General features: G+C 38.5%; 1 protein-coding gene across 2 annotated transcripts in view; it reads left to right on the top strand.

The window, feature by feature from the left end:
- Positions 1 to 22,606, top strand: part of LOC126334857 (probable multidrug resistance-associated protein lethal(2)03659) — a 420,094-nt gene that overhangs the window by 344,802 nt on the left and 52,686 nt on the right. For both annotated transcript variants that reach the window (XM_049997527.1, XM_049997528.1), the window contains exon 23: positions 5,252 to 5,424. In XM_049997527.1, the coding sequence (XP_049853484.1) occupies positions 5,252 to 5,424 (173 nt within the window). The remainder of the gene's footprint in view (positions 1 to 5,251; positions 5,425 to 22,606) is intronic.

The following is a 22,606-nucleotide window of genomic DNA, read 5'->3' as shown; positions in this document are numbered from 1 at the left end:
AAGGAGGAGAATAAGGGATGGAGAAATTACACACCTCCAGCAAGGGAACTTGCTGTTCCAACAGGACAATGCACGTCCGCATGTATCCCGTGCCACCAAACGTGCTCTAGAAGGTGTAAGTCAACTACCCTGGCCAGCAAGATCTCCAGATCTGTCCCACCTTGAGCATGTTTGGGACTGGATGAAGCGTCATCTCACGCGGTCTGCACGTCCAGCACGAACGCTGGTCCAACTGAGGCGCCAGGTGGAAATGGCATGGCAAGCCGTTCCACAGGACTACATCCAGCATCTCTACGATCGTCTCCATGGGAGAATAGCAGCCTGCATTGCTGCGAAAGGTGGATATACACTGTACTAGTGCCGACATTGTGCATGCTCTGTTGCCTGTGTCTATGTGCCTGTGGTTTTGTCAGTGTGATCATGTGATATATCTGACCCCAGGAATGTGTCAATAAAGTTTCCCCTTCCTGGGACAATGAGTTCACGGTGTTCTTATTTCAATTTCCAGGAGTGTATAGTGAAAAATTCCTTGGTGGGACCAGAACAGGATCCCATCATGAAAGAGAATCTTTTGAGACATGGAATACATTAGAAAAGAGTGTCAGCTGTTCAGAACTAATCTGTACATAATCAAGAAAGGGGTAATTATTCTATAGTATACTATTTTCATTGTGTAGCTAGGAACTGTCTTTGTGAGCTAGCTAAGGAGATATAAGGCAATACTGACTTTTCCCATTCTGCAAATCTTCATCAACGAACACACCCCAAACTTTGTAGCTCCCTGTTTCTGTTGCTGAGATGTTATGTACATTTATTACATTGTTGTGGTCAGAACTAACCACTTTAAATACCAGTAATTGAGATTTGGCAACATTCACCTTGACGATTTGATTGCTAAACTATTCTGTTACTTCTGTTACACCACTAGTAGTGAAAGATTCTATTGCCTTACATTCTCCACCATAGAATAAGACTAAGGTGTCAACTGCATAGCCTATTATGTGGGGGGTTAATAGGTTGTGCAATGTCATTAATGTATACATAGACAAGAAAGGGACCAAGTATTGTGCCCTGAGGTACACCTTATATTACTTTTTTCACTGGTGGATTGAAAGTTCACTATTTTAATCATTTTTGTCATGCAGATTAACTATGAACACCATTACCTGGTCCATAGCTAACAGAAATTTTCAAATCTGAATCCAGATCCTCAGATAATTTTAAAAAGAGTGGCTAAAGAGATACATTTTTAATTTTCTTTTGGACTGATAGGTGTTCACAGTGGTTCAGATGGCTGGCCAGTACTTAAATTCATGAGACAAAATGCCAAGTGACAGACACACCTTCAAGCAGAAAAAGTTATCATCTTGGTTTTGAAGCTGTTCAGTTTCTTTTTCAGAGAATTGTGTTGAATTTTGTTGAATTGTGTTTTATTCATCTCATGACGTACATTTGCAATCCATTTGGTTTGCGTACAGGAGACATGTCAAAAATTTATAAAACAATTACAATGATTTTTACATTAATTAATGATAGCACTATAATAAATAACAACACTATAAGGATATTTCTTGGAACATGTAACACATTGTACCCAGCTCAAATTTCCAGATTGTCCTGCATGAATTCATCCACTGAGTAATAACACTTCATTGTCAGTACCTCATATAGCTTTCTTTTAAGTGAACCTAAATTCATCTGCATCAACTTGTTCCCTTTTAATTTATTAAAAATTTTCATTCCCATGTATTGAGGTCCCTGGGCAAACAGTCTGAGGCGGTGGGTGGGGAGCATAAAATTTTCTTTGTTTCTGGTATCATGTGAATGGACAAAATGGTTTCCCTCAAATAAGTCGCGTCTGGAGTACAAAAATATAATAATCTCATATATGTATAAGGATGGCAGAGTTAATATTTTGAGTTTCCTAAATAATGGTCGACATGGTTCTTTGTGATTGGCAGTGCACATATTTCGTATGATTTTTTTCTGTATTTTTAGTATCCGCACTATGTTTGTCGAGTTACCCCAAAAAACAATACCATACCTAATAATGGATTCAAAGTAGCTTGTATATGCTACTTTCCGCGTGTCAATGTCCGTTGCAGTTGATAATATTTGCATTGCAAATGCAAAGCTGCTCAATTTGTTTGCAAGGTATTCAATGTGTGCCTGCCACCTCAAATTTTCATCTACTTTTAGACCTAAGAATTTGACTGAGTCAACTTCTTCTATAACTTGGTTGTTGTGTACAATCTTAATTTGCTCACATTTTGACTGTTTGGTTTTGAACTGCATCACGTGAGTCTTAGATATGTTTAGATTCAGCCCATTTAGCTGAAACCAAGTTTCTAAGGTACTGAGGGTACTGATCACAGATTTGAGAATTTAGAGAGACGGTGTTGGGAAGAAAGAGCAACTCACTCAGATCCCAAGTTACGTGGCTAATGGGAGAGCCACTTCCCATTACTGAAGTTGGCACTGAGTTGGAAATGGAGATTAAAATGGTCTGAGCAATGAATAAGTATACATGTTCTTGCTGCTACCATCCTCAACATGTTCCATATGAGAATGTGTATGTTGAAGGTGTAGCCAAATTTGTGGCCAGCTGTACTGACTAATAACTTGGGGGCATCACACCAGTATATAATAAGAAACAAAACTTACACGTCAGTTGGTATCACATGTTGTCTCACAGGTTGCCACACTTCTGATGCTGTGTTTCACTGATATGGTGGGAATGGCTGGGGTGTACAGAAGATTTCACAATGGAGTCATTCTTGTATTAAGTAAAACAAATGAGCTGGAGAACCAGTTTGCATGTATGAGTTTACATTAAGGCATGTTTTAGTTTTCTCCATAGACTTCACTGACATGATGATAATTTCAGCCACTTTCGCACCTTTAGCTCCAAGAAAACAAACACAGCACGTATTTCATAATTGGTGGGATTCTCAATCAGAGCAGACATTTCAGATACTCACAAACAAATGTAAATACATCAAACATTGGTGAAAATCATGTAAAAAATTAGATTAATGTACAGTTCATCTAGAAATAAAATTCCTGAGAAGAGTCTACTTGTTTTATTTTTGTTTCAGAATGGTTCGTACTTAAAAGTGCCCCATATTTATTCATCAGAAGCCTCTGTATTCACTTTTTGAATTCTTACTTTCACATCACTACACATTTACTCTTAGAAGGTTTTTATTTCCATTCATAGTCGTAAACATTCTCAAACATGCAGAGCCCCCGCCCCCCTTTACACACACACACACACACACACACACACACACACACACACACACACAGATGTGTGTTTGGGTGTGTACCTGAACTGGAAAAAGAGCAGTAGTGTGGTGTTCTGTGCATCATGAAACAATCAAATGCAGGTGAGTTGTCTTTCTTCTGCCCTATTTAAAAATAATTTTCATATACTCTGTGTTTCCTTGTATAGAGCTGGAAGGGCAGTTCTGTATGCTGACTTTAAGATCTTCAATATGCTCCACTATGTGGGAAGAAAAATTAATAATCTCTAGAAAATAAATAAAAAATTAATATAATTTGTTACTACTCGCAACTTCTGCAAATTATTTGATTTCAACATTCCATAATAAAAGACCCATGTTACCTGTATGAAATGTGTGAATGTTTAATTGAAACAAGCCTTTACTTCTACAGCATTTAGATAACAACTGTTTTTTTATAATGATTTATTTGGTCATGTAAATCTTAAGCTAGCAGTAGCAGGCAGACAGCAGCTAGAAGCAACAGCAACTTCCCCCCTCCTATAAATAATGCCTTTTCTGCTAATTTTAGTATTTTAATTTAGTTTTTGTAAGTACAAGTACTACAAATCACCATGTATTGGACTTCGGGGGCTGTGTAGCGGCTGTCCACTTAAAAAGATTACTGCCATTACAGAAAAGAACAATATGATCTATATAAGGGGTAGTCATACAGGTTCATGTGTGGAAGTGTTTGTGAAGCACAGATACCTAATAATATATTCTTTATATATATATATATATAAATTAGTTATGGTTACCTACTAAGGAGACTGCCTACACTACGGTTGTCCGTCCTCTTTTAGAATACTGCTGCGTGTTGTGAGATCCTTACCAGGTAGGAATGACAGAGTACACTGAAAAAGTTTAAAGAAAGGCAGCACATTTTGTATTATTGCACAATATAGGAGAGATTGTCACAGAAATGATACAAGATTTGGGCTGGACATCATTAAAAGAAAAGCGTTTTTCGTTGCCACAGAATCTTCTCATGAAATTCCAATCACCAACTTTTTCCTCTAAATTCGAAAATATTTTGTTGACACTGACCTACATAGGGAGGAACGATCACCACAATAAAATAAGGGAAATCAGAGCTCGTACAGAAAGATATAGGTGTTCATTCTTTCCACGCGCTATATGAGATTGAAATAATAGAGAACTGTGAAGGTGGTTCAATGAACCGTCTGCCAGGCACTTAAATGTGATTTGCAGAGTATCCATGTAGATATGGATGTAGAGTCAATTAATGCAAGTTATCAAGTGCAGTGATGATAACAGCAGGACAAAATTTAACTATTTCCTGAAAAGAGAAACATTAAAAATGACAGACAGATGCTCATAAATCAATGGTTTGATTTGGTTTAAAAAACTACCGAACTCTCTGAGAACATAAATGAGGAATGGTTTTAACAGAAAATTAAAATCTTTCTTAATAATTTTTTTTTACGTCCATTCAACCAATTTTAAGCCATAGATTGTCACATAAACTAGTAGCATATCAACTATAAAGTAAAAAATGTATAAAATAGATATAAAATGAAACAATTGCAGTATGATTTTGTAAGTATAATTATTGTCATACTATTATTTCTCATGTTTGCAAAACCAATTATTGTGGTTGCTCCATGATAAAAGATGTTAATAAATAAATAAATGAAAAGTTTATTATCAACATTCTTAAATCTAAATCCTGTCATCCAGCGCAATATTACTTTTATAACTTGTGTCTGTCTTTTGGGGCGACGTTTCATTTTCCTACAATGTGTAAATTTCTTCCTATTGCCTCTCTGCCTTTCTTAAAATAGAAGATCTATGTAGGATGCTAAAAATTAGGTATCTCTCTTGCCCCAGCATATAAGTTCTATTAGTCTGCTCTATTTATTGCTGTTTTGGCATTGTAAATAATGCTTCTTTTTTTCTCATATCAGGTTAATATTAATACTCAATTTTCTCTGTATTTACAGGTTGAACTGAAAGACGTAGTAAATGAAACACCAGCAGGGCTTAATTTTCAAGTGTCAGAGGGTGGATCTAATTTCAGTGTTGGCCAGAGGCAGCTGATTTGCTTAGCAAGAGCTGTTATTCGCAAGAACAAAATACTTGTTCTTGATGAAGCAACAGCTAATGTGGATCCTGCGTAAGTTCCTTCTGTTCATTGTGGATGCTTGTCACAAATGAGAAAATAAAAGATGGTTGCTTATTAACAGATGGATGATATACCCATTGGAAATTATTAATAAGGTTTCTTGAAATTACTGCAGTCAGACACCTTTTGTTTTGTTCTTCAATTTTTGTTATTGCATTACCAGTTTCAAACCACCTAGCAATTCATCATCGGAAGATACATATGTATAATATGTACCATCTGATAATGAATTTCTAGGCAGTTCAAAACCAGTAATGGGGCAGTAACAAAAGGTGATTGGTTGCAGTAATTTCAAGAAGCTTTGTTCATTATAGTCATAGTGATCCTCATCCATAATGGATAAAAGTTTTAATTATTAACAAGTTCTTGATAAGAACTGCATATAGAGTAGTAATAATCTCAATTTGCTCATAATAGCTTTACAGCCTCGGACATCATCACTTTTAAATGACCTTGAAAGGAGGTGGTTTTCAGTTCATCATATATTCTTATTATTCAGGTTTGAATTCTATTAGACCACACAGTGTACAACAAATGGTACTTCAGAGTTTTGCTTTAGCTTTTGTTTGTGCCTGTATTACTTTCATTCCCTCAGAATGGGCTCATTTCCTGTCATTAGTTGTTCCAATCTTCATGGATTGTTTTTGTCCGGCCAACTACCCTGGTGTGAACTTTTTGCCTAATTTTGTTCAGGCAGGTATACCATGTTGTTTTATACTTGCTTCTTTCAGGCCTTCCTTTGTTGCACTCATTCATTTTACTGTCCCAGTTTTACCTTTATTGCAACTATTGTAGAAGTCTACAACCTAGCTAGTTAAGCTGGTTGGTTTCATTATTTTAGTATACCCATAAAATTTTTGCCTGTGTATTTTTACATCCAGGTAACTATTAATATACTTTCCAGTTTTGTTATTTGCTCTTGTCTGTGTGTTCATTCTTCAGTGTGCTTGGAACCTTAAGTATTCTTGAATACTTTTCATTCTCTCTTTTGGATTGCTTCAGTGCCCTTATTTCTGCTTAACGGGTGATTCAGCCTCATAAAGACACTGTAGTTTGATGACTGTGTGTTAGTGTCTCAGTTTTCTTAATTTTGAGATTAATTTTTGTTGTGGATATCTTTCGTAAACCTGAAAGGTGTTTCATTCTCTAACAACAAATTTTGTAACTAGTCTTTCTCAGTCCAGTGTTCTGAATGGTTTCACCTAAATATTTGAACTCAGAAACTCTCTCAATTATTCTGTGTTTGGATTTGAGAATTATGGTAGTCTGATTGTTGATAGACATGTATTTTGTTTTTTAAATGATATTTAGAGGTTTCCCTTACCACTGTCTTTTAAAAAAGAATTTCTGTCTGAATGTCCTGAAACAAAATTACTATGCCATGCACAAAAGCTTATCAATCTATTCTAATGCTCGTTCTTCTTTTTTTTATTTGTTCATCAATTTAACCATCGATTTTATTTTTTGCCGTATTTGGATTACATTTTGAAGACCATAGTTTAAAATTAATGAAAAAAATTGATCATCTTGCCTCACTCCTGTTTAAATTTCAAAATATTCCCCAAACTTTACTTTAGATTTTGTACTATTTAGTGTTTCACTAATAATTGGAGTAATTTTGAGTTCCACATTCTGAAGAGAGACTTGTAGCCCACCAATTCATAAACTTCTTAAAAAATTTACTGTAATGGAAACTACTTCCATATTTTAAATTTTTTTATGTCAGTGAATTGATTTGAGAACTGAAATTTATTGTTGGGAAAATATGTTTGGCCTGGATGTTGTTGCACTCATCCCATTCTATATTATTATTATTATTATTATTATTATTATTATTATTATTATTAACATCATCAGTTCCATCTCCCATCTTATGTTTCAGTTTGCTAAATGTTCTGCATGCACACTAAAACTACCTGACACAGTTTATCCTTGTTAGTTCCAATAACGCAGCAAAATAAAAAAATCACTGTTTAGGCAAATAAATAGTTAAATGTCACAATGTGTGTTGTTTCCCATTCCAATAATTAAGTTGTTAAGCCAAGGGGGTGACTGTGGAGTGATGAATCAAGACTGTACTGTTAGATTGTGGAAGTGGGTGCTGCCTCATCTTGACCCCAAATTGTGCCAGTTCAGTTCTGTTGTACAACCTCTATATAGTTTCCAGGTGGTTATCTGCATTTGTCCAAGCAACGGAGAATAAGCATTTTCAGTTATATACTGCTTATCTGGGTGGTAACGTGCTTGCCCCCCATGCAAACAGGTCCGAGTTCGATTCCCGGCCAGGGTGGAAATTTTCTCCGCTCGGGGATTGGGTGTTGTGTTGTTCTCGTCATCATTTCATCCTCTTCATTGGCATGCAAGTTGCCCAATGTGGTGTCAAATGAAATAAGACTTGCACCTGGAAGCTCAACTTCCCCAAATAGGGGCCTCCCGGTCAACGATGCAATACAATCATTTCCATTTAAACACTATAAAAACAGGGGAAAAAATACATATATATTATAACACTATAGCGCATTGATAAACCTACCTGTTGATTTTATCATAAGTCATCATGTTTTGACAAAAGATAGTCAGAACATTTATACAAAGAGAGAGAGAAACAGAAGAATACGTCACATCTCTGCTATTTGTGTTGGTACTCTCATAAGGAATTAGTTCCTTCTCCATGCTGTACTATATTCTACGATTGCTCCTGAAACCATCTCAGTGGTTCCCATCATATGTTAATGATGGCACAGTTGAGGATTTTATATAATAATTACAATAATAACAACAATATATAAAGGGTAGAATTGTAAGTTATTACGCAGTTTCTATGTATCAGGTATTGAGAGTTTGAATAGATCAACACACAAGAGGGGTCATTCATCCAAATGTAAGCATCATTTGGAAAGGTTTCACAGATGAAGGATAATAAATGTAACTTATTTTAAGGTTTTACGGCAAGCAAACTTGGGAGTTCTGCAATAATTCCATCTTAAACAGATGCCTCGTAATTTTTTTAGCCTTTTAATTTGTCCATCATTGTCCTATTCACTTGGTGCTTGTCAGTTTGGATTGGGTTTTTGAGGAATTTATGGTGGAAATCATTACACGGGCTCAGCAGAATTTAACAGTTTCCACTAACATACTCTGCAATTGTCTTGGTTGTCCACCTCCTATCTTGATGCAGATTTTTTGGTGCTGGTACCTATTTGGCTTTGATTCAGTTTTATAAATAGTTTTAGTGTAAATCTTTTGAAAATTTTATTCAATTTTACAGACATAACTGTTCTCATATTGTCTCTTTGTTTGTCTAATTGAGTTTGAATCTTCTTCATTTGTTGCTAGATTGTAAATTTACATTTTTTATTTGATACTATTTGTAATGTAACAAATTAAAAAGGAATGGATGAAATGAAATGCTTGTACTTAATTTTTCCAAATGCTTATTGTTCATAAGTGGGATATATCCCAGTAACCACAGGATGAGTACAATGAAAGAACCTAATCATTAGATAAACAATGGAAACACCAGGTTGGAATATCAAAAATATAAGGAAAAGATAGATTGCTAACTACTATAATGATGACATGTTAGTTACAGACAGGCATAATAAAAAGACACACATTATCTTTTGGACAAAGCTTTCATCAGGAAGGAAAACACATTCATTTATTCACACAAGCAAGCACACCTCAAGCGGTCATGACTGTCATCTCCTGCAGCTCAGATTGGAATGCATCTGTCATGTAGAATGGAAGCAGCAATCTGGAGGGAATGGGGAAGGGGAGGGAGGCTGTGGGGCAGGGAATGTGCGGTGGGGGCGAGGGGGGGGGGGGGCGGCGAGTGAAAAAGGAGAGGGGTGGGGAAGGGAAAAAAGGCATGTGCATTGGCAGAGGCAGATGCAGATGACAGCACACCCCAGAGGGTGGGAAACAAGATAAGGGATGAGATGATAGGACAGAGGGGGTGGAAACAATTGGGTGGAATGTGGATGACATTAGATTACCATAGGCTGAGGCCAGGATAATTTCAGAGAGTTTATCCCCCATTTGCACAGTTCAAAAAAATCTGATGGTTGAGAGGAAGATCCAGTTGGCTCTGGTAGTGAAGTTGCCATTGAAATAAAGCATGTTATGTTCAGCTGCATGTTGTGTCACAGGGGAGTCTACTGTCAGGGTTGCCACAAGTTCTGGAAATCAGGGAATTTCAAATGTATTGGGGAAATCAAGGAAATATCAGGGAAACTTGGAAAAAAAACACTGGAAATATCTCATTTTTGTCTCTGTAACATGCAATTGTTTGTTTACTGATATGTCATGCTTTGCCTCTTGCTGGGTTCAGCTGCTTCCCTACTCTCTCAGTCTTACTGCTTCTCCCTTTCCTACCCCTCCACTCAGCTTGCAGTCAGTACTGCCACCACTACTTGCTCCCAGCCTACAAACTACTGATGAGGGGCAGGAGGCATGAGGAGTGGTTGTTTGGATCTTATTCTCAGATCTTGTGGATGCAGCAGCTGGAGACAATGGCCATGTGTGCATGAGTTGTGTCTGAGTGATTGTGCAAATGTGTGTGCACTTTCATTTTCTGTGGCCAAAAATTTAGTAGTGAGTATGAGTGTTTTTTCTATGTTCCTGTCTGTGGCTCAGCAATCATCTTTTAGGGCCCTCGTTGTTGTTGTGGTCTTCAGTCCTGAGACTGTTTTGATGCAGCTCTCCATGCTACTCTATCTTGTGCAAGCTTCTTCATCTCCCAGTACCTACTGCAATCTGTCCTCATTACTATTGATTCTCAGGTTATTCGTGCAAGTTATCTTTTGTGTGGATGATCACTGCAGTCTCATTCCAAAAACATGGTATTTGTGACACATGAATAGCTGGCCACACGAGTGGACTTCCATGACAGGCCAAAACTGCAGGCCATTTCTGTGGGTATCTCTGATGGATCAGGTTTGCCGATCTGAAGCCCATAGTTTTTCACTAAAGTGCGAGCTGAGCTCTGTTTGTCAGATCTAGTCTCACTGATGTGGCAGATTTTCATGGTTTATTCATGGACCTGGGACAGTGGTGCTCCTGGGCAATTCAGAGGCCATGGGTGATGGATTTCAGGAATTTCAAATGCCTCATTACAAGTACAATGTACAGTCTGACATTCTACAGACATGTTATTTATTCCAGTACATTTTGGCACTTTGAAAGTAGTTTATATATTAGAAAATATGGACGACAAGAAGAAGAAAATTGTGGCAGTCACTGGCTGTTTGAATGCTATGTAGTTGTATATTTATTGAAAGAAACATCACACAATACCTGTAGAACAATAGACATAACACAGTGGGTAATAACCAACAATAACAAACATAGTAGAACCAACATTTTATTGACTGGCACCTATAGTGTTGATTTACACACCTCTTCCCCACCTTATACCTTTCTTTCAAGAGGCCTTCTTTTTCTGAGGTTTTTTCTTAAAGCAGTGAAGGTATTTTAAATCTGTCTTGTGACTCCAGCAAAATCCATATTTTTGCCACCAGATATGTTTTGCTTTATTGAAACAAAAAACAAGAGTGGTCTTGATGAAACATACATACCATTTGGCTTGCTTCTCTATCTAAAACCAGTTCATTACAAAAGATGTTCATGTTAGTACTTAAGATTTTTGCTCACACATTTAGTAATACAGAAATCCTTACCTTTTTGTCAGCTTATGTTTTTAATTACCCTTGAGAGCTCAAAATTTATTAGGGAAAAATGCTAAAACTTGTCTGGAAATCAGGGAAATATCATGGAAGTTTACTTGGGGAAACTTGTGGCAACTCTGACTTTGTTCTTATCCACAGTTAGGCAGTGGCCATTAATCCTGTCTGACACCTAGTTGGTAGTCATGCCAAATAAAATGCTGTGCAAAAATATTGGCAGGTTTGGTATATGACATGGCTGGTTTCATAAGTGGCTTGGCCTCTGATGGTGAAGGGTAAGAATGTGACAGGACTGGAATAGGAAGTGCTCCATGGGTGGTTTGGACAGTTCTTGCACTTTGGTCTTGCGCAAGGATATGATCCCTGTGGCAAGAGATTGGGATTTGGCGTGACATAGAGATAGACTAGGATGTTGAGGAGACATGATGACCAACTCAACACTACTTTAGGAGGTATGGGAAGGATCTTGAGTAGGGTGGTCCTCATTTCAGGGCATGATGATAAGGAATAAACCCTGGCAAAGGATGTGGTTCAGTTGTTCCAGTCTGGGGTGGTATTTAGTGAAGAAGGGGGCAAAACTTTGTAGCTGGTTCTTGGAGGTGGTGAGAGGATTGGAGATGTGGGGAGAAATGGCATGGGTGATCTGTTTGTGGACTAGGTCTGTGAAAAACTGTCTGTTTGTGAAGGTTCAGCATACTGGGCAAGGGAGTATTTGTCACTATAGATACACCATCCCCAGGTGGCCAGGCTGTGTGGGAGGGATTTTTTTGGTGTGGAAGGGATGACAACTATCAAAATGCTGGTACTGTTGGTGGTCGGTGGGTTTGATGTGGACAGAAATGTAGCTGGAGATATCAGAGAGTAGGAGGTCTGCACCCAGAAAGGTGGTACTCCGGGTAAAGGAGAACCATGTGAAGCAGATGGAAGACAAGTTGTTAAGTTTGTGAAGTAATGAACTGAGAGTGTCTTGGCCCTGAATCCAGATCATGAAGACATCATGAATAAACCTGAAGCAGACTAGGTGTTTAGCATTTTGGAAGTTTACAAACACATCCTCTAGATGGCCATAAACAAGTTGGCATTGGAGAGTGCAACTTGGGTGCCCATGACTGTGCTCCAAGTTTGTTTTTTTATACCTCCCATTCAAAGTAGAAGTTGTTGTTAGTTAGGATAAAGTTAGTAAGGTGTATGAGGAATGAGGTAGTATGTTTGGAGTCTGAAGGATACTGGAAAAGGTAGTGTCCAGTAGTGGTAAGACCATGGGCATGAGGGATGTTGGTGTATGTGGAGGGGGCATCAACAGTGATGGGTAGGGATCCAGGAGGTAAAGGAGTTGGTATGGTAGAGAGTCAGTGAAGGAACTGGTTGGTACCTTTGACACGGCAGGCTAGATTACAGGCAATCAGTTTTTCAGCACTATAACCAGCTGCAATGGGGTCTCCAGGACTGTTAGGTTTGTGGATTTTGGGGAGCATGTGGAAGACAGGTGTGCGTAGTGTCATAGAGGTCAGGAGGGAAATGGATTGAGGGGTGAGCTCCTGGGAAGGGTCTAAGACTCTAAGGAGGGACTGGAAGCTATGTTGGACTTCTGGGATGCGATCAGTCCGGCAGGGTTTATAGACAGTGGAGTCATATAATTGGCAGATACCTTCCACCAGGTAATCACTCTGATTCATAAGAACAGTGATGGAAACTTTGTCTGCAAGTAGGATAATTAGGTCAGGATTTGTTTTGAGGTTATGTATGGCTGTTATTTCTTCTGCTGAAATGTTGACGTTCTGAGGAAGGGACTGCCAGGGCTTAGATTTCTCGTCACCGTGCCCTGAAATTAGGTACATCCTAGCCAAGATCCTTCCCACTCATCCTAAACTGGTATTCCACCACCCATCCAATCTCCACAACATCCTAGTCCAACCTAATCCCACTCTCAATCCCACCCCATTGCCAAAGGGATCACATCCCTGTGGAAGATGCAGGTGTAAAATCTGTCCAATTAACCTACACCGCATTTACTATTCCAGTCCTGTCACAAGTTATCCTGCCCTATCAGAGGGCACAATACCTGTGAAAGCAGTTATGTCATATACCAGTTCATTGCACGGCCTTTTATATTAGTATGACTATCAACCAACAGCCCACCAGGATGATTGGCCATCACCTAACAATGGTGAAGGTCAAAGTAGACTACCCTGTGGTTTAACATGCAGGTGAACATAACATCCTTGAAACTTTCTGGCAGATTAAAACACAGAGCCGGACCGAGATTCGAACTTGGGGCCTTTGCCTTTCGTGGGCAAGTGCTCTACCATCTGAGCTACCCAAGCACTACTCACACCCTGTCCTCACAGCTTTACTTCTGCCAGTACCTTGTCTCCTACCTTCCAAATATTACAGAAGCTCTCCTGCAAGCCTTGCAGAACTAGCACTCCTGAAAGAAAGGATATTGCCGAGACATGGTTTAGCCACAGCCTAGGGGATGTTTCCAAAATGAGATTTTCACTCTGCAGTGGAGTGTACGCTGATATGAAACCTCCTGGCAGATTAAAAACTGTGTGCTGGACCGAGATTCGAACTTGGGACTTTTGCCTTTCGTGGGCAACACTTGCCCCCAAAAGGCAAAGGTCCCGAGTTCAAATCTCGAACCAGCACATAGTTTTAATATGCCAGGAAGTTTGATAACATCCTTGATTTCAATGGTTGCTTCACTACCTGAGCCATCTGGATCCTTCCCTCCACCACCAGCTCTTCTGAACTGCAAAGATGGCAGTTACCCTTACAACACGTTCTCCATTCCCAAAGTTCTACTAGTCTCAACCTATGATATCCTACTGTCCCGACATTCCCGACCCAATATTTTCCAACTCCTAGGTCCTGTAATCTGCTCCCTATTCTTGCCTCCCACCCTCTTTGTGTGCCGCCCTCTGCCAGTGCACTCCCCGTCTTTCCTCTTCCCCCCGTTCCTCTCCTTTTTACCCCCCACCCCCCTCTCCCACTGCCCACACATGCTTCCCTGCACATTGCACTGGACATTTCTCCTGTCTCCCCTCATCTTTACCCTGCTACTTGTTCCTCTTCCCTGACCCTTCCACATTATTACTTCTGTTCTATGTGCCAGATGCATACCCTTCTGAGCTGCTGCTGGAGATGGCAGTCATGTGTGCATGATGTACACTCGCTTACTTGTATGAATGAATGTGTGTGTGTTTTCTTTTCTGACAAAGGTGTTAGCCCAAAGTTAATGCATGTCTTTTCACTGTGCCTCTTTGCAACTTGACATGTCATCTTTACAGTAAGTGGCAATCTATCTTTTCCTTATATTGTTGATATTCCATCCTGGAATTTCCATTGGCTGATTTTGCCTAATTTTTTTCTTCCATCCTACAGCCCTCTGATGTTTCTCTTTTATTATTCTCTATAGCGTTACCCTTCCCAGTGTCTGTTCTTTCATAAACTTCTGAGTGACACTGCATCAATGATCTCACCACACACAACACATGGCTACATGACAGCAAGGATTGTTGATGCAGCTTTGATGTCTCAAATTTTTCCAATTGATAATTGTATCTATTCATATTGATCCCACTCTCCCTCCCATCCTCACGTATTGTAGCTTTTTATTTTCCACGCATACCTTTGTCCCAAGTACTTTTATCATTGACCTAACCAATCCCCCTTCCCCCTAGCTAACCTTTTTCAGTCACATGCATACTCTGATACCCCATCTGCTCCTTTTCTCCCATTTTCTGTACATTTTTAACATATTTGTGCATATTTATATGCGGTTTAACACAGTTACATGTATTTGTGCCCAGTTTTACGTCATTCGTATGTATTTTTACATATCTGTGTGCATTTTTTCATATTTCCACGTATTTGTATGTACTTGTAGGTATTTTTGTGTATGTGTGCGAGTGTTTGCATGTCTCATCCAGCTCCCCTTACAACCACCTAACACCTTATTTTGCCCATTCTCTCATCATTCCTCTTTCACCTATGCCACTGCTCCAGTTCAGAAAAATATCCCATTCCTTGGCTAAAATCCAGCCCCACATCCAGTTTTTTAAGTGTTACCAAAAGCATGGATTGCACCCCCACCCTTTCCCCCAATGGCATAACCATAAAATTTCCTCTCTACTTCACATCTAAAAGTTCTCCTTTGAGTACATGGAGTTATCCTTCTAAAATTCCTTTAATTTGTTGTTAAATGCTGTTTGGCTATCTGTCAGACTTTTAATGCTGTTTGGTAAATGACCACAGACTTTTGTGGTAGCTTAATTCACCCCTTGCTATGCCAACATCAGATTTAACCCAGAATAGTTATGGTCATCCTTTCTTGTAGTGCTGTAGCTATGCACTTTGCTATTATTTTTTAATTGAGATAGGTTATTAATAACAATTTTTTTTAAATATCCCTAGTACTTAAATAAATGTCTGCAAGATGATCTTGGGTGGACTCCAAAATTCTGATTACACATATTTATTTATTTTTGCATAGAATCAACAAAAATGATGACTATTGCAAACATCAGTGTTGTTTACATAATTATGAAGATGTTCTTAAAACACAAACAAAACAAATTGTTGATATAAATTAGCAAGACTATAATACAAGCACACAAAGCGAATGTAGTGTCACAGAAGGAGGTATACAACTAAAATATATCTAATTTCTAATACAAACTATAAGATCATGTCTGTTTTCAACTTAGAATTCAGACAGAGAGTACAAACATTTCTTTTCCAGGAATAATTTGAGTTCCATTTTAAAGATATTTCATCATAGGCAGATAAGTCTTTTGGCAATTTGTTAAACCAAATTTGACCACTGATGTACGGGCTGTGATCTGTTATTTTTAACTTTGTTCTTTGCCTAAAGTAACTATTTTTATTTCTAGTGTTGTGGTTGTGTATGTCATTGCATCTTCTTGAATCTTTTTGATGATTACAAAAAATAAAATTAACTTATATAAATGCAGGAAATACACTGTAAGGTACTTACGTTGCACAAAAATCTCACTAACAGAATCATTATGACCTAGATCATGCATTATTGTAATCACCTTCCTCTGCAACAACATTAATTTATTGAGGTGTGTATCAGCAGCACAGCCCCAAAGTTCAATACCATAATTTAGTAAAGGATATCGTGTTCCATAGTAAACATTTTGAATAGTAGGGTTTGTAACTATTTTTGCAAGATAACTGAATAGATATAATCCACCACTAATCTTTCCTCACACAAAGTTAATATGCTTTGACCACCTCAAGTTTTCATCTAAGTATAGGCCCAAGAATTTGCAGCTATTAGTGTCTGCTGCCTCAATTCCATATATATTATTTATACAGGTATGATGAGAGTTAAAGGTCTTGAATGATAACAATTGTGATTTATTAACATTGACCTTTAGCTCTTGTTCTTGAAAATACTTAATTATAGTTATTACTTCATCTGTTGCAGAAGATGTAAGTTCACAGGTATTTTTGCCAAAAAACAACAGAGATATGTCGTCTGCGTAGCTCATTATTATAGAGTTTTGCAGCTCGGTGAAATCATTCACATAGACTAGAAAGAGAAAGGGGCAAGAATAGATCCTTGGGGGACTCCTTGTTTGACAGTTTCATTAGAAGACTGGGCGATTACAACTCGGTCATTATGTGCACTGCTTCCAAGTTGTCAAGTAGTTGGTTAGCAGTAGTATTGATGAATCTTTTAAACCATATGCTTGAAGTTTCTTTATTAATAGGTCATGTTTAACTGAATCAAATGCCTTGGTTAGATCAAGGAATGTGGCTGTTTCCAAATTTCCTTCATCTAGTGCACTATGTACATTATGTAAAAATTCCTAGATTGCTGTGATGGTGTTGTGGTTTTTCTTGAAACCATGTTGTGTTTCAGTGATAAGGTTATTTGTTGTGAAGTACCGTAGTCACCGAGTTGTGAAAGCAAGACATATTCAAAGATTTTGCTAAATATGGATATTAATGATATTGGCCTAAAGTTTTCAACCTGTTTTTTAGATCCATTCTTATATACTAGTAGTAAGCACTCATTTTTAATGAGTCTGGGTAGGCATTTTCCCTAATACAGCAGTTAATGAGATGGGTAATAGGTTTAACTAATTCTTTAACTAGAGCACTATATATCTCATCCCATCCAGCTGAGCACTTGGTACTTAATATGCAGATTATTTGACTAATTTCATGTTCATTCACAGTTCTGAATTCAGTATTTGTACATTGGGGTGAGCAAATGTTTATCTTGCTGTTTTGGTCAACAGGTTGAGTTGGAATACTACATGGATTGAGGAAATATTTATTAAAAATGTCACAGATTGTTCTTGGATCATCTATTAATTTTCCCTCATGCAATATGCTTTTTCTTCTGTATTCAGATTTGCTGGTGCTTTCCAGTATTGATTGATGAGCTTCCGAGATGCTTTACTCACATTGCCATATTTAATGACTGTATCACTGTGCACCTTTTTCCTGAAATTTCAAAATTTCTGCCTAAAACATTTTCTTGGCTTTACAGTAGTTTTCCTTAAGGATAATATCCTCTTTTGATTCATAAAGAAAGAAGAGGTCATGAACATTCTGCTTGAGTTTAATCAAACTACTTGGTAGTTTCAGCTTTAGTTTCTTTCTATGTATTAGAATCCTTTGTACATCTTTAACTGGGCAACAATGATTAAAATGTCTCAAAATTGTTTCATAGAATTGATCCCATTTCTTGTCGAGCCTTTTACTTTGTAAACCGAGTTCCATTCCTCCAGGGCTAGTTTATGTTTAAGGTGATTTGTATTGTGATTGTTCAAGATTCGTTTCTATTCAGTGACATTTTTTGCTTCTGCTGTGTTTACACCCATGTACTCAACAGACTGACAATAGTGGTCAGAGTAGTGAAATTCTATATTTCTGTGACTAACACTGTTAGTAGCAAGTTTACTGATTATCACATAATCTATCCTGCTGGAGGTGTAGTTTGTCACTCTTGTATCAGTGTCTATTATGTTTACAATGTTATATGAATTCAAAATATCTGTTGGCCTCAAGCTAGGCATATTGTGAGAGTTTACATTAATATTCAAATCCCCAAGTATAGTACTAAGATTACTGCGGCCACTTAAACTAATTACTGACCTGAATCTATTAAAAAAGTGAGACACATTTGCATTTGGTGGGTGATAAATTACTATTACTTTGTGCTTTGTATAAGTACTACCTGTTCCTTTCAATTTAAGAGCAATTCCAGTAATTTCTAGATTTCTTTCACTACTGTGTATATCCAGGAATGACATTTTAGTAGTAATTAGTGTTTCTTGGACAAGAGTAGCCACCGTACCACCTTTATGTACCTGTCTACTGTAGCTGTTAGTGGGAACATAACCCTCTAATTTACAAAATTTTAATTCCTCAGCTTTAAGACCATGTTCAGTAATCACTCTTTTGTGCAAAACATACTTTTTCTCTTAATGATGAATTACACCAAAATATATGAAAGCAGTGAATGAAAATAGGCATACTAGGCCAATTTACTGACATGTTTATCAAGAAAATTTTCAGTAATTCTAATAGCATAAATAGCTGAACTCAAACGTTTCACCAGCTCATGAATGTGTTTCTTCCAATTCAATTTCCCATCAATTCACACACCCAAAAATGTTCAATATTATGCCTTGGCAACAGACTTCTGTTCGAAGTCTATATATATCAATGGTGTTATGCCATTTACTGTACAGAGCTGTTTATACTGTGTTTCCTCAAAATTTAGTAAGAGTCTACTTTCACACAATCACTTAATAATTTTCTGAAAGACATTATTTACAATTTCTTCACCTAATTCTTGTTTGTTGGACATGATTACTATATTTGTATCATCAGGAGAAAGAACTTGCTTTGTATCTTCATGAACACAGAGTGATGAGTCATTAATACACTCCTGGAAATAGAAAAAAGAACACATTGACACCGGTGTGTCAGACCCACCATACTTGCTCCGGACACTGCGAGAGGGCTGTACAAGCAATGATCACACGCACGGCACAGCGGACACACCAGGAACCACGGTGTTGGCCGTCGAATGGCGCTAGCTGCGCAGCATTTGTGCACCGCCGCCGTCAGTGTCAGCCAGTTTGCCGTGGCATATGGAGCTCCATCGCAGTCTTTAACACTGATAGCATGCCGCGACAGCGTGGACGTGAACCGTATGTGCAGTTGACGGACTTGGAGCGAGGGCGTATAGTGGGCATGCGGGAGGCCGGGTGGACGTACCGCCGAATTGCTCAACATGTGGGGCGTGAGGTCTCCACAGTACATCGATGTTGTCGCCAGTGGTCGGCAGAAGGTGCATGTGCCCGTCGACCTGGGACCAGACCGCAGCGACGCACAGATGCACGCCAAGACCATAGGATCCTACACAGTGCCGTAGGGGACCGCACCGCCACTTCCCAGCAAATTAGGGACACTGTTGCTCCTGGGGTATCGGCGAGGACCATTCGCAACCGACTCCATGAAGCTGGGCTACGGTCCCGCACACCGTTAGGCCGTCTTCCGCTCACGCCCCAACATCGTGCAGCCCGCCTCCAGTGGTGTCACGACAGGCGTGAATGGAGGGACGAATGGAGATGTGTCGTCTTCAGCGATGAGAGTCGCTTCTGCCTTGGTGCCAATGATGGTCGTATGCGTGTTTGGCGCCGTGCAGGTGAGCGCCACAATCAGGACTGCATACGACCGAGGCACACAGGGCCAACACCCGGCATCATGGTGTGGGGAGCGATCTCCTACACTGGACGTACACCTCTGGTGATCGTCGAGGGGACACTGAATACTGCACGGTACATCCAAACCGTCATCGAACCCATCGTTCTACCATTCCTAGACCGGCAATGGAACTTGCTGTTCCAACAGGACAATGCACATCCGCATGTATCCCGTGCCACCCAACGTGCTCTAGAAGGTGTAAGTCAACTACCCTGGCCAGCAAGATCTCCGGATCTGTCCCCCATTGAGCATGTTTGGGACTGGATGAAGCGTCGTCTCACGCGGTCTGCACGTCCAGCATGAACGCTGGTCCAACTGAGGCGCCAGGTGGAAATGGCATGGCAAGCCGTTCCACAGGACTACATCTAGCATCTCTACGATCGTCTCCATGGGAGAATAGCAGCCTGCATTGCTGCAAAAGGTGGATATACACTGTACTAGTGCCAACATTGTGCATGCTCTGTTGCCTGTGTCTGTGTGCCTGTGGTTCTGTCAGTGTGATCATGTGATGTATCTGACCCCAGGAATGTGTCAATAAAGTTTCCCCTTCCTGGGACAATGAATTCACGGTGTTCTTATTTCAATTTCCAGGAGTGTATATATTAAGAACAATAAGGGACCCAAGACTGAACGCTGTAGGACACTGTTCTTGACACCTCCCCAGTTAGAGGACTTGGCTGATTTTTGCAGACAGTCTATGTTAATTTCATTTTTTTTCCACATTCTTCCATTTAAATATGAATTAAACCATTTGTGCACTGTCCCACTCGTACCACAATACTTGAACTTATACAGAAGAATTTCATGATTCACACAGTCAAAAGTCTTTGAGAGATCACAAAAAATCCTCATGTGTGATGTTCAGTTATTTAGAGCTTTTAATATTTGATCAGCGAAAGCATATACAGCTTTTCTGCTGAAAAGCCTTTCTGAAAACCAAATGGACATTTTGTTAGTACTTCATTGTTACAAATATTTGGAGCTACTCTTGAATATATTACTTTTTTCAAGATTTTGGAGAAAGCTGCCAGAAGTGAGACTGGGTGGTAGTTGTTAGCATCAGACGTATCCCATTTTTATTGCAATGGTATAACAATAGCATATTTCAGTTAATCTGGAAAAATGCCCTGTTTCAGTGAGCTATTGCATATGTGGTTGAGAATTCTACTTATCTGTTGGGAATAAGCTTTGAGTACTCTGTTGGCACTTTTATGTTTGAGTGAATTCATTGTTTTCCTAATTTCAGTAGGAGAGATGGATTGAATTTCAGTCTTATCAAATTGCATAGATATTGCCTCTTTCGTATACAGCCTTGCATTTTCTAATGAACAGCTGTATCCTATTTTCTCTACAACGCTTACCAAATAATTAGTAAAATATTTTCGACTTCTGACTTTTTGTTAGCAAAATTTTCATTGAGTTTTATGGAAATACCGTCTTCATGTGCTTTCAGTTGCCCCGTTTCCCTTTTAACAATATTCCAAATTGTTTTAATTTTATTATCAGAGGTTCTAATCTCAGACATAACCCAAATACTTCTGAACATTTTAATAACTTTTCTCAATACAGTGCAGTAGTTTTTATAGCATTTGGTTCTGATCATTACTCCTTCTAGCTATAAGATACATTTCCCTTTTCTGTTTACAAGATATTTTTATCCCTTTAGTGAGCCATGGCATTTTAGATGTTTCCTAACGGTTATGTTTCAGTATTTTGTTTGGGGAACTGTTTTCAAATATACTCACAAAGGAATCGTGAAACAGGTTACACTTTAAACAAGCATCAGGATACCTATAAACCTCATCATAGTCTAACTATTGCAAGCTTTCTGTAAAAATTGCAGTAATTAAACTGTTAATTGAACATACTATTTTGGAGGGCTGTTTTGAATTACTGTATGGAGCTATATCATATACTGTTGCTAACTATGCATCATGATCAGAAAGACCATTCTTAATAGGGAAAGTTTTTATTTGATTAAATTTATCATGGTCTGTGAAAACATTATCTGTCAGGGTTCTGCTTTCCTGCACTACCCGAGTAGGAAAATCAATAACTGATGTCATATTGAAAGAACCAAGTAATACTTTAAGGCCAATCTTTCTGTCAGACTCTTTCAGAAAATCTACAATGAAATCCCCACAAACAATAATTTGCTTCCCTCTGTCTGACCGATAGCACAACAAAGAACCCAAGTTTTTCATAAATAACTGAAAATTCCCCATTGGGGACCCATACACAGCTAAAATTTTAAAAGTGCCATTATTTGGTTTAATTTCACAGGAACATGCTTCGATATGTTGCTCTACACAATTTTTTTTTAGTTTCTAAATTTTTCAGACTGTAATAAATTTAACATACACTGCAACTCCTTTCTTGTGATAGTGTGTCTACTTACATATGCTGAAAACTTATATCCATCTACATTTACTGTTTCCATATCTGTGACTATATGATGTTCAGACAGGCATAGTACGTCTATTCCACCCTCAGGTCCTAAATCTTCTAAACAAAAAGGTAGCTTATCTGCTTTGTTGTTTACTCCCCTGATATTCTGATGCAATATATTAACATTATTTTTCACTGTACTTTTTGAGAATCTTGTGCTGTTTTAACATCTCTAGTATCTCCCTGTCTGAGCTTCTCATTAAGGTTAACTTAATCCAATGTTGACTCACTGGACACTGATCTTAGCTCCATAAGAGGTTCTCCCATCAGTTTCAGTG

This window comes from Schistocerca gregaria, chromosome 2 (genome assembly GCF_023897955.1).
Source record: "Schistocerca gregaria isolate iqSchGreg1 chromosome 2, iqSchGreg1.2, whole genome shotgun sequence".
NCBI lineage: Eukaryota > Metazoa > Arthropoda > Insecta > Orthoptera > Acrididae > Schistocerca > Schistocerca gregaria.
This window is presented reverse-complemented; position numbering and strand designations above follow the sequence as displayed.